Source organism: Anguilla anguilla, chromosome 8, assembly GCF_013347855.1.
Source record: "Anguilla anguilla isolate fAngAng1 chromosome 8, fAngAng1.pri, whole genome shotgun sequence".
Lineage (NCBI taxonomy): Eukaryota > Metazoa > Chordata > Actinopteri > Anguilliformes > Anguillidae > Anguilla > Anguilla anguilla.
Genome location: NC_049208.1, coordinates 15,677,984 through 15,692,614, shown reverse-complemented (window position 1 = coordinate 15,692,614; position 14,631 = coordinate 15,677,984). Strand labels below are relative to the sequence as shown.

At 40.5% G+C, this 14,631-nt stretch overlaps 1 protein-coding gene across 2 annotated transcripts in view; it reads right to left on the bottom strand.

The window, feature by feature from the left end:
- mylk4a (myosin light chain kinase family, member 4a) overlaps positions 1-14,631 on the bottom strand; it is a 39,679-nt gene that overhangs the window by 18,100 nt on the left and 6,948 nt on the right. Inside the window, exon 2 of one of the 2 annotated variants that reach the window (XM_035431083.1) lies at positions 13,874-14,126. In XM_035431083.1, coding sequence (XP_035286974.1) covers positions 13,874-14,126 — 253 coding nt within the window. Of the gene's footprint in view, positions 1-11,076; positions 11,295-13,873; positions 14,127-14,631 lie in introns of those variants that run through there. The other variant, XM_035431084.1, reaches the window with a different exon arrangement.

Genomic DNA, 14,631 nt, shown 5'->3' with positions numbered 1-14,631 from the left:
TTTCATTTTAAAATTTGTGCTCACTTGCAGAAAAACAGGGCCCTATGTGCAAAATGGTGACATGAGCTCCAAGCACATCAACAGCAATGGCTAACTCTTTCCTGAGTTGCCACCATGTCCATGTGCTGCACCTTACCCTCGTTTTGAATGGATATATGCACAATGCAAAGAACAGGTGATGCTGCGTTGGTGGTGGTGGGGGGTGCTGACTATAGACGGCCCCGGAGTACACCTCGAAAACAGTGACAGGGAGCCTATTCCCAAACCATTTGCTGTTTCATGCAGCTTGTGTCGATTTACTAACCATGAAATGGGGCTTTAAACTTGGTATTCCTTTCACCAAAGATGGAAAATCAGGGGCAGTAAATTTCCATAGACCTGGATATTTTTTATACATGTTAAATATGAGGCCCTGTACACTTACTGTCACAGCTTCAAATAAAGGACTCCCAATACCCATTAATGTTTCTGTAAAGCTCAACAATCCAATAATACCTATTAAAATATTCCACTGTGAGCACATACATAATACTACGCTATGGAAGTCGGTTGTCTCACAGCCAATCAAATCAGTTTGTATTGGTTCTGAAGTAATAGGTTAGATTCAAATAACAATATAAATAACAAATAACAATTGTTTAAAAGGTAAGAAACAACGTATTTAAGTTTACTCCTTACTACGCATGGGCTGTGGTCACTTTAAGACAATCCAGCTAGCTATTACGTAAACCTCTGATCACATTTATAACACCATACTCCCGCACTTAGCACTGAAATACCAGTGATGCCAGCATCATTCTTGATCCTGCGCTCACGTCCTGGAACCTGCGCAGCTGGACCCAGTGACGAGCGCCCGGCGCTGTGCGATTGCCACATGCCGTCATCGAAGGACGAGTGCAGATGGTGAGAGGAAGAGAAACTTCTCACCTGTTACAACGCTGAAAGGAATCCTACAGAGCCAGCACGAAGCTTTTCTGCAGTGTCACATGCACTTCTGTCAGGCAAGAACTTTTCAGCCTGCAACATTATTATTATTATTATTATTATTATTATTGTTATTATTATCTTTTGGCCACCATCTGCCAGTGTCTGGTATTAGAAGGAATTAGAAGGGAACAGGCTAAAATGTTTAAAATGTTTAAAATCTTAGCCTAGCTATAAGACAATTTTGTTGAACAGTTATTCCAGGCTTGTATCATTTTGTGCTGCCCCAATGTTTCTAGCTAAAAGCATATCAAGCTGTGAGTTGTATGCTTCCTGGCCTTTATAGGGCAAGTTGTACCTAGTGGTGTCTGAAACATTAATGAGAGAAGTGCTGAAGTTGGAACTTGCCGATATGGATATCGAAGTATAAACTGTACTTTCCGCTGCATGGAAAACTAAAGTCTGTAAATGGATATGTGCAGAAGGCTAGCTGCTGCTCTGTCATCACCCGGCCCTGACCCTAAAAGCAGACCTCCTGCATCTTAGGAAATAGCCCTGACAGGAAGTTAAAAAAAGTAACTCCCTCCACAGTCAAACAATGAGGAAGGAAAGGAGTTAAATCCAGCATACAGAGTGTATCACTGAACAGTGGCAGTCCAAAGCCACATTAAAAACCTTTACTGTACTATTTATTTACAGAGGTATCTTCAGTGTATGCCATTTTAGTATGGGGACACACCACCAAGACGTTTCCATCGACCTCTTTGTAGTTACCTGTTTTAAATCCATTAATCAAATTCACTTATATACCACATTTTACAAATTATTTGTGAAAGAATACCTAGGCCCGAAATCCTCACAAAGCAAGCCGAATGGCAACAGTGGCAAAGAAAAACACCCTGGATGACATGTAGGAAGAAACCTTGGCATGAACCAGACTCAGTAGGGGAAGTCCATCCTCCTCTGGCCAACTCAGGGTGTTGCTTAATAGAACAAAGGTCAAGAAACATGGTCCAGTCAATTATCAATGTATCTGATCAGTTCTGGACAGTTTGCATGTAGCATCTGACCTGATATGTGTTATAATATTACATAAAAGATGTGTGTTTTGGAGACAATTGTATTTATCCTAGAAATATTTTTAAAAAATAGCTAAAATCCCTCTGGTAAAAAAGTAAAATGTCTGCATTTAAAAAAATCATTCATCATTTATGTAAACATTGATTCAAAAACACACACAGACACTAACCCAAGTACGCTGACACTGAGTAAAATATATTTAAATTTAACTTGACAGCATCAGATTTTTGACAAAGTAAACTGACCCTGTGTTGGGAGTGACCAGTGGAGCAGTTTGACCCCAGTGGCATTAGACATTTTGGCAAGGGGTCAGATAAAATGAAAAAGGAATATGGGTCCTTGCTAGTACACTCTGTCCTATCCCAGGGCACTTCAAGGATACAGCGGCCCCCTGTCCCAATCGACCCTCAAATTAATCATATCCCGCCTGTCAGGAGCCAGGAATGCTCACCTGAAAATGGTCCTCTCACTTCAGACAGCTCAACAATCCCCTTTACCTTTCAGCTATCCCCTTTACCTGTTAACAATCCCCTTTACCTATCAGCTATCCCCTTTACCTGTTAGCAAATCCCTTTACCTATCAGCTATCAGCTGTCCTCTTAACTTTTCACTAAACACCATTCTGAGAAATCCTCTTTACTTTTTAGTAATCACCTTTAACTTTCAGCTGTCCTCTTTACCTTTTAGACTACACTTGATTTGCTACCACTGTGGGGCAGTGCAGTTGTATTTTTCATGAGTGATTGTTCTCCAAATATATTTTGAAATCTTCTTCGATATGAATGAAAACACACCAGTTCATCTCTATGACCTTTATGATCACACAACAGAATACATTTCATAAATAAACCAGTGGTTTCCACATTCTGTTGGATACAGTCAGTTTACTGGAATTTGCACTACAAAAAGACTAACACCAGAGGGCACTGTGACATAGGCAGACTGGCATTCCTGCCTAGTTGGTGGACCACTGAAGTGATACTTGGGTGACTGCATTTGTCCTTGTTTGCAAGATAGTGTGTGATTTTTATGTGTTCTTGTCAAGAAACAATCCTGTGTTACTTTAATAATTAAAATAGACAAATGCTTTTGAACCATACTCTAGTTACTGTGATGGTGTGATGACTTCCAACTCCGTTTTTGTTCAAAAGTTTGTTGTTAATTAAAACCTCTCAATGCATATTTTTTATCACTAGAATAATTTTTTTTTAATACTCCAACCCAACCAAGAAGGATGGAAATATAGAGGCTACCTGGCAAACCTGCCGTTTCAGAAGAAAGGAATGAAGAGGAGGGAGGACTTTAAATGGCTTTGGTTTAAATGACCTTACTCCTCAACCTCAAATACGTACTGTGAAAATACTGCATAACTCTGGTAGGTCTAAACAAGAAGCTGTAAATGGTAAATGCAGAGTTCCACTTTGTAAAACATATCTTGGCTAAACAGCTTTTTCTGTGAAAGGAGCAAAGTTCTGGATTTTAAGATTTTAAGACAAACACCAAGTCATGGGTGATACAACAAATATTCAAACACGTCTGAATTTTATTTCACAAAATCATGTCAGAATTCATATTTGCAGCCATGTGTAAATCATGTGTAATCATTTGAATCTGATGTACTGTATAACATGTCAGCAATTTAATACTTTTAAATTTATTTTTTCTTCTTTTCTATCTTTCTCTTATACAAAAAGCCCCTCTAGGGACGGGTATAGGGAGAACTACAAACACTATGGTGCAGCAAATCTGTGTTTTCAGTTTTTCAATGCATATTTGAAATCTGTCCCTATCAAATAGACCCTAAATAAATAAATAAATAAATAAATAAAATTCACAGACTACAAAATTACCCTTCAATCCATCTATAATTTACTGTACCCAAGGGGTTCTTCAGCAAACAGCGACAACCAGATCTGACTTATGATACGTACGATGTAGGCTACTTCAACTGCCATTGAGATTACAAGCCCTTAAATCTCGTTACATAATTGGCAGTCAGGACCAATGGTCAGCTCTGGGCTAACAGCACTTTGCAGTCATCCTCCTCTGTCATCAAAGTAATCTTCCAAACACATTATGTAACATATCAAATGATTTTGACAAGACTGCCCTTTAAATAGTCTGGTTTCATATATGTGTCGCTACAACACTGTCAGTGTTCACATTGCTGATTTTATATATCCATTTCAAGTGTTGTATAAGCGCATGAAATGCATGTATGCATGCATAAATATATACATACATTATTCCAGTGATAACTACTATACAAGACAATGTTACCTATATAAGTGCTGATTACTGTGTGCATGAGTACAGGCAATTAATTCAGTATATACACACACACACATACACGTATATATATATATATATATATATATATATATATATATATGGCTCCATCCACTCCTCCACAGTATCTGTGCATTGTCGAACCTCCCCCTCACTACCCATCTTCCGCCGTGGCCTGAAGACTAAATCCACCCCCCCACCCCACTTTTATGACACTTGTTACATGTTGCCCCATCCCAGCACTTTTTGGTAATTTGTATTTGTCCTAATACTGTAGCTCATTCTTCTGCCTAGTTGGCTTTGCAGAGGTTAGGTCAGAATAGTGTTCACTGTGTGAACTAAACTGTGTTCTTGGCTAGAAATAGCTGTATAAAATAAGTACTGTATCTTACTGAACCTGTGTTTAGTAGTTTTCTATGACCATGTAATGCACTTTTTGTACGTCGATTTGGATAAATGTAATGTAATGGGACCATACCTACACCCTGCACACTTCTCCTTCATGATCTGGTACAAATACAGGTCCAGGATATATGATCTGCTCTGCCCATATTGATGGTGATGACAGACCCTGTGCTTGTATCTTTTTAGCTCACCCCCACCAACAGAAACAGAAGTGTAAGTTCTGTGTGGGACATGTATAAGGGGCATACGAGCAGCACAGGTACAGCTTTAGTTTACAGGTTACGGAGATACTTATTTGAGTGTCCCCACTGCGACTTCTCTACCCTCGTGATTTTACGTTGTCATTCTACTGCGATGCCAGCTGTCATCTCAGGTGTCATCACCTGCTCTTATTTCTTCCGAATCTGGACTATGTCTCTGATCTTGTGATATTTAGGAAAGGATATCAGGAAAAACAGCTTTCTCCCTAGGACTCCACCTCTTTCTCTCTTTTTAGTATTTTAAAATGATGTATGACATTTGAAAGAATCTAGTGAATTGGGAGAGCTGTTTGTGTTAGTGCTATTCAGGTTAACCTACAGGGTCCTAGTTAAACTATGCGGTTGTTCCCTGCACTTGGAACGGTACTTCTCTCTAGGGTTTTCGACACACTTGTTCCTGGTTATGGTTATACACTTTGTTGTACGTAAGAGCGTCTGCCAAATATCTGTTTGTGCGGTAAATGAAAAGGAAATTGAGCATCAAAAGTAAAAAAAAAGAGTTTATCTGTGATGACTGCGCTTAGGATTTATCCCCCCCCCCCCCCCCCCCCCCCCCACACACACACACACTCACACTCTCCCTCCCTCTCCCACTCTCTCTTTACAGGGAGGGGTCACCTCTTCAGCACATTTTGGCACAGCCCACTCAGAACCATTACATAACCTTGGAACCCTGGCAGGAGAACAGGGAAGGGGGTGCCATGTGATTTAGAGTGAGACCAGACACCCCGGAGCGGGCAGCACTCTGCCGCCACTCATCAGAATTCACACACCCCCGTTTTCTTGGAAAATGAGCAGGGCCGTGGACTGCGAAGTTCAGAGATCATTTACCACCGCTGCTCCTTCGTGGGGTGTCAGTTTCTATTAGAGTAGCAGATGGACTATAACATGATATGCACTGGATTCTGTGGAACTCCATTTCAGTACAGGCTAAGTGTACGATAATGGGAACCTAGAGGTGCATTTTGATTGGGTGCAGGAGTAAACTGCAAAGAACAGGTTCAAATGAATTTTGTTGTGCAGTCCAAGTCCACAGAAGAGTGAATTTGACTCCAGTCTTTGGATGACACATGCATTGTACAATGACAATAATTAATTGATAAAGAATTAACTGTTCTTGTTTATGTGGTTTTGTGCATTATTCTTACATTGATTTAAATATTTAATATTTAAATAGAGTTCACCCTGTAAACACTATTAATGGGCCACGTTTCATTTGTATTTGCATATGGCAGAAAAATTTTCCTCCTCACCAAACATTTTGGAACATTTCTCCTTTGACCAGCAGAGGTCATTGAAGATTCACACTGAAACACTTGATGGACTTTTTGGCTGTGGAATTTGCCCTCAGGGTATCTTAGCCCCATGGGTATCCTTACCCTAAGCAATGGTTTTTGCGAAAGACACATCCACCATTTCAGAATAACAACACTCCATTCTTCCGCTACCATGAAGCTACTCTTGAAGCCGATTGGAGGATTGGGGAAGAGTGGTGTGGCGGATGGTAAATGAACAGCATTTATAAAGCGCTTTTATCCAAAGCGCTTTACAATTGAGGCCTCTCATTCACCCATTCATACACACACTCACACACCAACGGTGAAAGGATGCCATGCATGGTAACAATCAGCTCGTTGGGAGCAATTAGGAGTTAGGTGTCTTGCTCAGGGACACTTTGACACGCCCAGGACGGGGGATCAAACCGGCAAACCTCCGACTGCCAGACAACCACTGCACAAAAAAATGTATTGCCAGTCATTTCGGTGTCACCCGCCTCTGATGGTGCGGTCCGCACCCCCCACACCCCCCAAGTGACGCCTCTGTCTTACAGTATTATTCTGTGAAGTGCAGGGTGTATCTAACATAATATCCTTGGGGTAAGGATACCCAGAGGCCAGATTCTATTTAGTATCATTACTTTTATTTTTAAGAACCAATGTTATGGACAAGACGAAGAAGCACAGTCCTAAATTTGACCTGTGGAATTGCTGCCATCTGGCTTGAATTTAATTGCTTTTCCTTCCTAGGGATATTTAAAATGACTTCAATTTACTAGCAAACAAGGGAATTTGGGAGTCTTATTGCCCTCTTAAAATATTGACAAAGTGCCATGCTGACAGACTGTAAAACCAGGCTCTCACTGAGAAGTTCTTTAATCACCCTTGAAGACTAATTGCCCGAGGTCAGTCCTGTGTTCTTCAAAACCCCCGCCTATGTGTAATGTAGATGGGTCTGCATGCATGTACACAGAGTCTATTTATAAAATGGGCCCCTGTTGTTTTTGTGGTGGAGTAGGGATCGGTTGTCTTTCCCCGTCCCTGAGCTGCTATGAGCTTAATGTCAATGGCTTGTATCATAGTGCCACACAGCACCAACTGTTCAAACATGCACATACCCTGTCAGCACACCCAATGACAATTCACTAACAGTGTTTGCGGTTCAGATGCCTGTTAGAAAGCCTAAAGCCTGGCAACCTCAGATCTGTGACACGCGCCTCCTGATTAAACCACACCCACTGAGGCAAAGATGGGGAAAAAAACTGTTTTGCTAATGTATGTTTTTCCTTTATATCTCCCTCCATCATAATAAGGTAGAAAAATGGACAGTTCAATAAAAACTAAATAAAAGTTTTTAATAAAAAAAAGTTTGTAAATTGTTTACACAAACTCACAAGCAATGCAAAAAAGTCAAACAGCTGCATCATCAAATCATAGAAACAGACTGTAGAAACCTCCAGAAGGAGAGGCTAAGCACAATCTCATAGAACAAGAATGACACAATCACTATATAGAATAACACTTCTATATGGGATTGACACACACACTATCACTGTGAAGGACAAACACACTAAAGCCTTCCTTACATCACAAATGCAATCCCAGGGCTTAAGCAGCAGGACCAACTGGACCAACAGCATTCCGCTTGACCAACAGCTTGTTGAGCCTGTTGCAGGGAGTCCCCAGGACCTCAACTGTAAAAACACTTGAGGGCCTTTCGCTTGTACAAAACAATCAGGGGTTGCTTCACAGAAGAGACATTTTCAAGGACCTCTCTATTGTGAGCACACTTTCAGGGGCCACTCTACTCCAGAAAACAACGAGGGGCCCCTTTACAGTAAAAATTATTTTCGAGAGCCCCTCTACTATAAAACCCCTGTCAGGGACAAACTCTATCCTTTACAGAAAAAATATATTCAAGGGCCTCTCGACTGTGAAACACTTCCAGGGGACACTCTACCATTTAGAGTTCATATATATTCAAGGGCCTATCTACTGTAAAATGCTTTCAGGGTGCACTCTATCCTTTACTGTAAAAATATATTATTGGGCCTCTGTACTGTAAAATACTTTTAGGGGCCACTCTACCCTTCACAGTAATAGAGGGGCGTAAAAGTAAAAACCAGGGGCCCCTCTAAAGTAATAAATACATTCTGTAGAAACTGCACAAATTCATTAAGGGGCCTCTCAGCCATAACAGCTCATTCACAATACTTCAAGATAAAGGGAAAGAAAGTGTCATGTGCTGAGCCCCTTGAGTTGATGATGGCTGACATGTACAAACTGTGGTAAAATACTGGCACTTCATCATATAATGCTAACGTTGTATGCTAATGTTTAACACTAACAATATGCTAAGCATAAAATTATTTACATTTCTGCTCTTTACAATTTTGCACCTTCAATGTTTTACTTTTGCCTTTTACCATAAAATTCACAGATATTTTTTTAGTGTACATCAAGTTCTGTTTTAACTAATTCTGTTCTTACTCATTGTGCGGAAGCATGAGTTGAACTCTGCAAAATGGGAGCCATCATTTCCAGAACCTCACGTTGTATAGCTCCACAGAGCCTGTACTTTAAACAAGAAAACATTTTGGGGGCATTCTTGGAGAGATATCCCCAAAGACAACGACAACAGAGGGCAGCCAGGAGGGATTCCTGTGGCTAAGTCAAAAATAAAACAAGGACTCAATTAAAACTACTGCTTCATATCAACGATTAAGTTTCCCCTAAAACCATTGCTGACAATGTCAATATCAATGACATTGACACAATGTCAACAAAAATAGGAAAGGAAAACTTTCCTGCTGGAAGGTTATGAACACTGGTTACCTGTACAAGGACTCAGTGAAAGACAGTCTTGTCCAAATATTTCCGGGAATGATGGTGGGAGCATTTTTCCTTTCTCATGACAACTGATGTTATAATAATAGACATTGCAACTCATTCAGAGTGTGCTGTCCTTGTTCTCCTCAGAGACAAATCACTCATTCATCAAGACTGTCTAACAACCGTCATCCTCCGTTCCACCCGCGCCTGCTTTTTGGACTCCAAAGCAAAGCAGAACGTTTATTACCACACATGGAGAAATTCTTACTTTTTTTATTTTTATTTTTTTAAATACAGGTCTCCATGCTAGTCATAAATTATGTAGCAGGAAGTCGATCGAAGCTAAAAACACACAAACAAACTGCCCGTTTTCGTTTGGTTTCCCTTGGATTAAATTTACTTGTTTATTTTTTCTTTGGGAAAGTAATCTTTAAACATCCTTTTTAATTATTTGAATATTGCCCTTATTATTTCGTGTTGATGCAAAGGGAGAAAACCTTGTCCTCTCACGTGATAAGGGCAGATAAGAACAGAGGGTGACGGAGAGAAACTACTAGTAGATATTGCATCAGCTGAGTTGGCCAAGCAAAAATACCAGTGGAACACCAAAGGACAGTGAAAGGCACAAGTGCTTTCTTTGGTGTTTCTGAATGATAAGAATTTTTTAAATTACAAGGCCATTAACATAACCCCCCACCCCCAAGCCCAGAGTGGACCAATCCGGGTGGCTAATATTTGGAGGGGGGGTGGAGAATGGTGAGAAAAAAATGCTCCTGTCTTCCCTGTCACCTCATAAATATTTAAATATTTCACATCACATCAATAAAACTGGCTGTGGGAATGTAAATAGCTGTCTGATATATCAGAACCAAGTCACACATTGATTAACTCCATCTGGGGGTAATCAACAGAACTAAAATAAAATAAGTTAGAGAGCCTTTCACTAAACAGAACAGTATCAAGCAAACATATGCTGAAACGCACATTAAAGGATGGTGTTATGCAATGTATTGTTAGCATTTGAGGAAAAGATTTGATTTAATCCAGTAAATTCCCTTAAAAAAAGAAAAAACCAAAAACACAAACACAACAAAGTGTGAAGTAGTCCGTCATTCATAATTAATTAGTTTAGTTTATTTCTGAATCAGAGTTGAACCAAGCAATCCAAGATTTCCAACCACCACTTTCCTCATTTAATTTGTATCTTGACATTATGTCATTGCATCAGACATCGTTACATGCCAACGCTGGAAAAAAAACACCATGGTGTGCTGAATAGGTTCTGTGAATGGTGAGCACACTAATATTGCACCCTTCAGTAATGTATTTAACCTGATTTGCTTTAGTAAAAATCTGGCTGTATAAATGGATTGTATGTCAAATAATGTAATCTGCGTAAGTTGCTATGGAAACAAGCATCTGCAAAAAAATCTTTTGAAAAGTTAAAAAATTTGAATAGAAGAAGAGCATCATAGTGACTTTTTCTTCTTTAATTTAAATTGGTTGTACCAGTTAATAGACAAAAATATTAATCCTTACTTCTCTGATTAGTCTTCTATACCCAAAAGTCAACCAATGTTAAAAATTCTGAGCATGACAAAATGCATGTAGATAATTTTCTGGTATACTGTTAACATATATCTACACCAGTGGTTATTGTATTTATTGTAGATGTACCAAAATCAGAATGATGCAAATGTGCCTCTTGATTTGTCTACTTTGATCTGTTTTATTATTTTAAACATATACAGTATATGTACTAGATATTTAAATTTATCTAAGCAGACAATTTAAGAGGCACATTTGTATTATTCTAATTTCTGTATATCTCCATTAAAAGCAGTCACCTTGGGTTGGAGAGTGGCTGAAAGACAGATTGAGACCTTGCTATAACCTGACAGGGCGCACAGCACTACACCGATAAGCAGTCCTAAAGCCACGTTCGTCTCCTCAAGAAAAGGAGGAGGTCAGCGTGAATATGAGCACATCCGAGGCGTGGGAAGTGGTACCTGTGTATCTGCTGGTGCGCTGGGCTGTCCCTTCCTCCTGTAACGGAGCAAACTCCACAGTTTCCCCCAGACGTAAGAAGCTACCAGGCACATGCTGCTCACGATCCAGATGCCTCTTCCCCACAAAATGCTTTCCATGTCTGTGTCCAACGGCCAGGGCCTGTACCTGACTCTCTGTCACTCTGTGGTCCCTCACACTGACAGCGTGGGTCTCTGTGTGCCGCGGCGGGCGGGATGTGTGTGTGATTTGGGGGGGGGGGGGGGGGGAGTGTGGGCAGGGGGTGCGTTTTTGGATGGTTTCCTACACGCTGGTATCTGAACAAGCGAGAGCCTCAGAGGGTCTGCCAGTCACGCGGAGCGTCCCGCGACCTGCCAGTCTGGGGTCCTATAAGTAGTGACGGGCTGTCCCTGTGACGGGAGGGTGACAGGTGCGGGATGGCTGTGAGATGGGGGGCGGGGGCGGGGGGGGGGGGGGGGGGGGGGGTGGCTGGTGTGAGTCTGACACAGCCACTCCTCCAGCCCACCGAACAACTTTAGTGAGAGTGAGAGAGATACCACGGCCCTTTCACTTAGGCAAGCAGTTCTACTACAGGGCCAGAGGGTCGGGCAAGTTTTAATTCACCAAAGAATTAGCAATCAATTCAGTCCTAAGAAACCAGGTTAGGTGAATTACTGGTCTAACCAATTATCTTCATTGATAAATTAATTATGAGATTTAATGCTTAATTACTGTCCTCAAATTTGTGAAATTATCATTTATTCTGGTATAATATAACTGTCTACCTGTCTTTGTTTGAATATTTAACGTTTTTTTTTTTTCTAGGAAAATTAGCAAGTGACAATGATAGCATAGGCACTTAATGCTCTCAGTATTAGCGCGCAAAATATATCATCACCCCAACAACAACAGAAAAAAAAAATAGATGGCCAATCGCAAACCAGTACAGTGCAAAGTGAATGAAAACTGACCAATTGCAAACCAGTACAGTGCAAGCTGAAAGTAAACGTGCCACACCACAAATGAGTCCTAAATATTTCAAATACTCTAGATGCCTGACCTGAAAATATAAACATATGGCCAACATCCTTAAAACCATACAGTGGTGAAAATACAATATATATGATATTTATAACCTTTACTCTGGGAAAAAATATACAAAATGTGGAAAGTTCTCACATAGAGGATAAGATGTGTAGGATGAAAAGTAAGCCAAAAAAAGCACCTTCATTTCCTGGGCACACTTTTACAAATCTAGCCAATTCCCTTGTCTCCTTGAAAGACACACATACAGTTTGGACGTGTCAGGCACTGGCTCTTAGCAATAGCTCTGGGACAGAATGATAGAATCCCTCCCAACCTACCGGCACATGCAGCTGACCACTACTGGTCAAAACCAAGAGCTATTTACAGACCCACTGCAGAGACCTTGACAGAACCAAAATAAACTAATGTCAATAACAATACCACGAATAACCCACATCACAGTGAAACTAAATGAATACTGATTGGTAGTTTGACATCTTGAAGTGCATATTCTTCAGTTTGTAAAAAATGGGCCATTTAAATAAGGTGAAATTTTATTCATGAAATGTTTCACATGTTGAATGTTCAAATCAAAGGAAAGATGCAATTGTAACCCAGTTCAGTTCAATTGTATTTGTATATAAGTCACGCTGGATAAGACCATTTATCAAAATGCCTTAAAAAAGACTAAATGTATGACTGATTCATCAAGTACATGTAGACCGCCTGTACCAGGAGTTTGAAGTTTAGACTTCCAATGCAGTTTCTATGTAGCTTAGCTCAGTAACTGCAGTATGAAAAACAATAAAAAATTAAAAACATTGGCTAGCAGAACATGCTTCAGAGGCCATGCGTACATGTCTGGAATGGAATTTGACACTGCCGCAGCAGGATGGGACAACACAATACAATTTATAAAGAAATGTTTGGTTCTGCAATTTTTCTGTATTCTTTTTATCGTGTAGTGTAGTGACACTCCTCTAATGGTGACCTGCAGTCATTACATCCTGCTCTAAAGGTACTTGTCCACTAGATGCCACTATCCATCCACTAAAACTGGTGGGCAATTCCATTCCTGTAGAGCCAGTGTGTTGCCTCTGTAGATTTTTGTTGTCACCAATTATACTGGCCAAATAATCCAATTAGCTGAATACACTTATGCTGGTTTAACTGGATTAAACCACAATAAGATGTTTCATGTTGGGATGCAGGATCAGACTACAGCTGTCATCCATGAATGTACCAAGCAATGTAGCGAAGGTATCAATTACTAAATGATTGGGCTAATTAAATAATTCAGACCCAAAGCTGGCATGAAATCCAGAAGCAGATGCCCTCCGTTACTCCATGATCACTCCAGGTTGCTCTTTCAATGCACTGAAGCCTCTATATCAGGGGTGTACAACAAGGTCTGATCCGTTTCAGGATTTTGTGCCAACTTCAGCTCTTTATTATTTAATTATCTCATTCACATCTTGATCAGACATTTGTATAAGCGCCAGCCACAGACTGCAAGAGTAACCTAAAGATTTGACTGTGCTGAAGTACAGGAGTGAACTAGCATAGGTCATGGAGTTGTCAGAAAACTAAGGTAAGTGGTTGGAACAAAAATCAGCATGCAGATCAGCCCTCCAGCGCCAGAGCTGTGCAGCCCTGCTCTTTTTATCCAGTCCACAGAGGGTGTATGGAGGGTACCCAAGTGAATCTGTGAACTTTCCCTGCATCAGCATAGCAGTGATCCACAAAAATAAAAATAGCTAGGGTTCTCCATACCTGCACAAAGTATCTCTCCATTTTCATATGCTTCAGCTCCCAGAAGCTCTTCATGGTCTCCACCCTCTCCAGGCAGTGGAAAAACACCAGCTTGGTCAGGGGCTGGCTGTCGGAACGGCTGCGAACAGTCTTCAGTCGTGCAACCTTGGCCGAGGGAGAGACAGGGCCTTGCTCCCGCTCTTCCTGGCTGCTCTCTGCCCTCTTCAGTGGGGTGACCTCTGACCTTCTCTCGCAAACTGGCTTCTTATCTGAACTGAAATAATACAAACACAAAAACAAATAATACTTGAACACAGGCCCGTGATCTACCTGCTCATAACATATTTTTTGATTCTGAAGTAGCTGAAGTGCAGAAATGAAAATCCAAAGCCTATGTCCATGAATTCAGTTTCCATATGGGGTGTTGCCATTGTGCCTACTGAGTACTGCATACTGTAACTAGAATTGTTTCAGGAAATACCAAGCTGTGCAAATGAATATTGTTTAGAATTTAAGCAATGTACGCTGAGCTGGCTGCTTAGTATATTTCATTTAAACATTCGAGAGGTTAGAACATAGTTACAGGTTTCATTAAAACTACCTAGTCTGGCATAGTTAAACATGAAGTCTCACAATTGTTGGTCTAATTTGAGGAATTAATTAAAATGGAAATATTGGAGACATGTCTCCCCAAAACCTACAAGTATGTGTGAGAACCATGTGCGTGAGAAAGCAGATCACAAATTCTTGTCTGTTTATCTTTTTGTTATTCAGGAAAT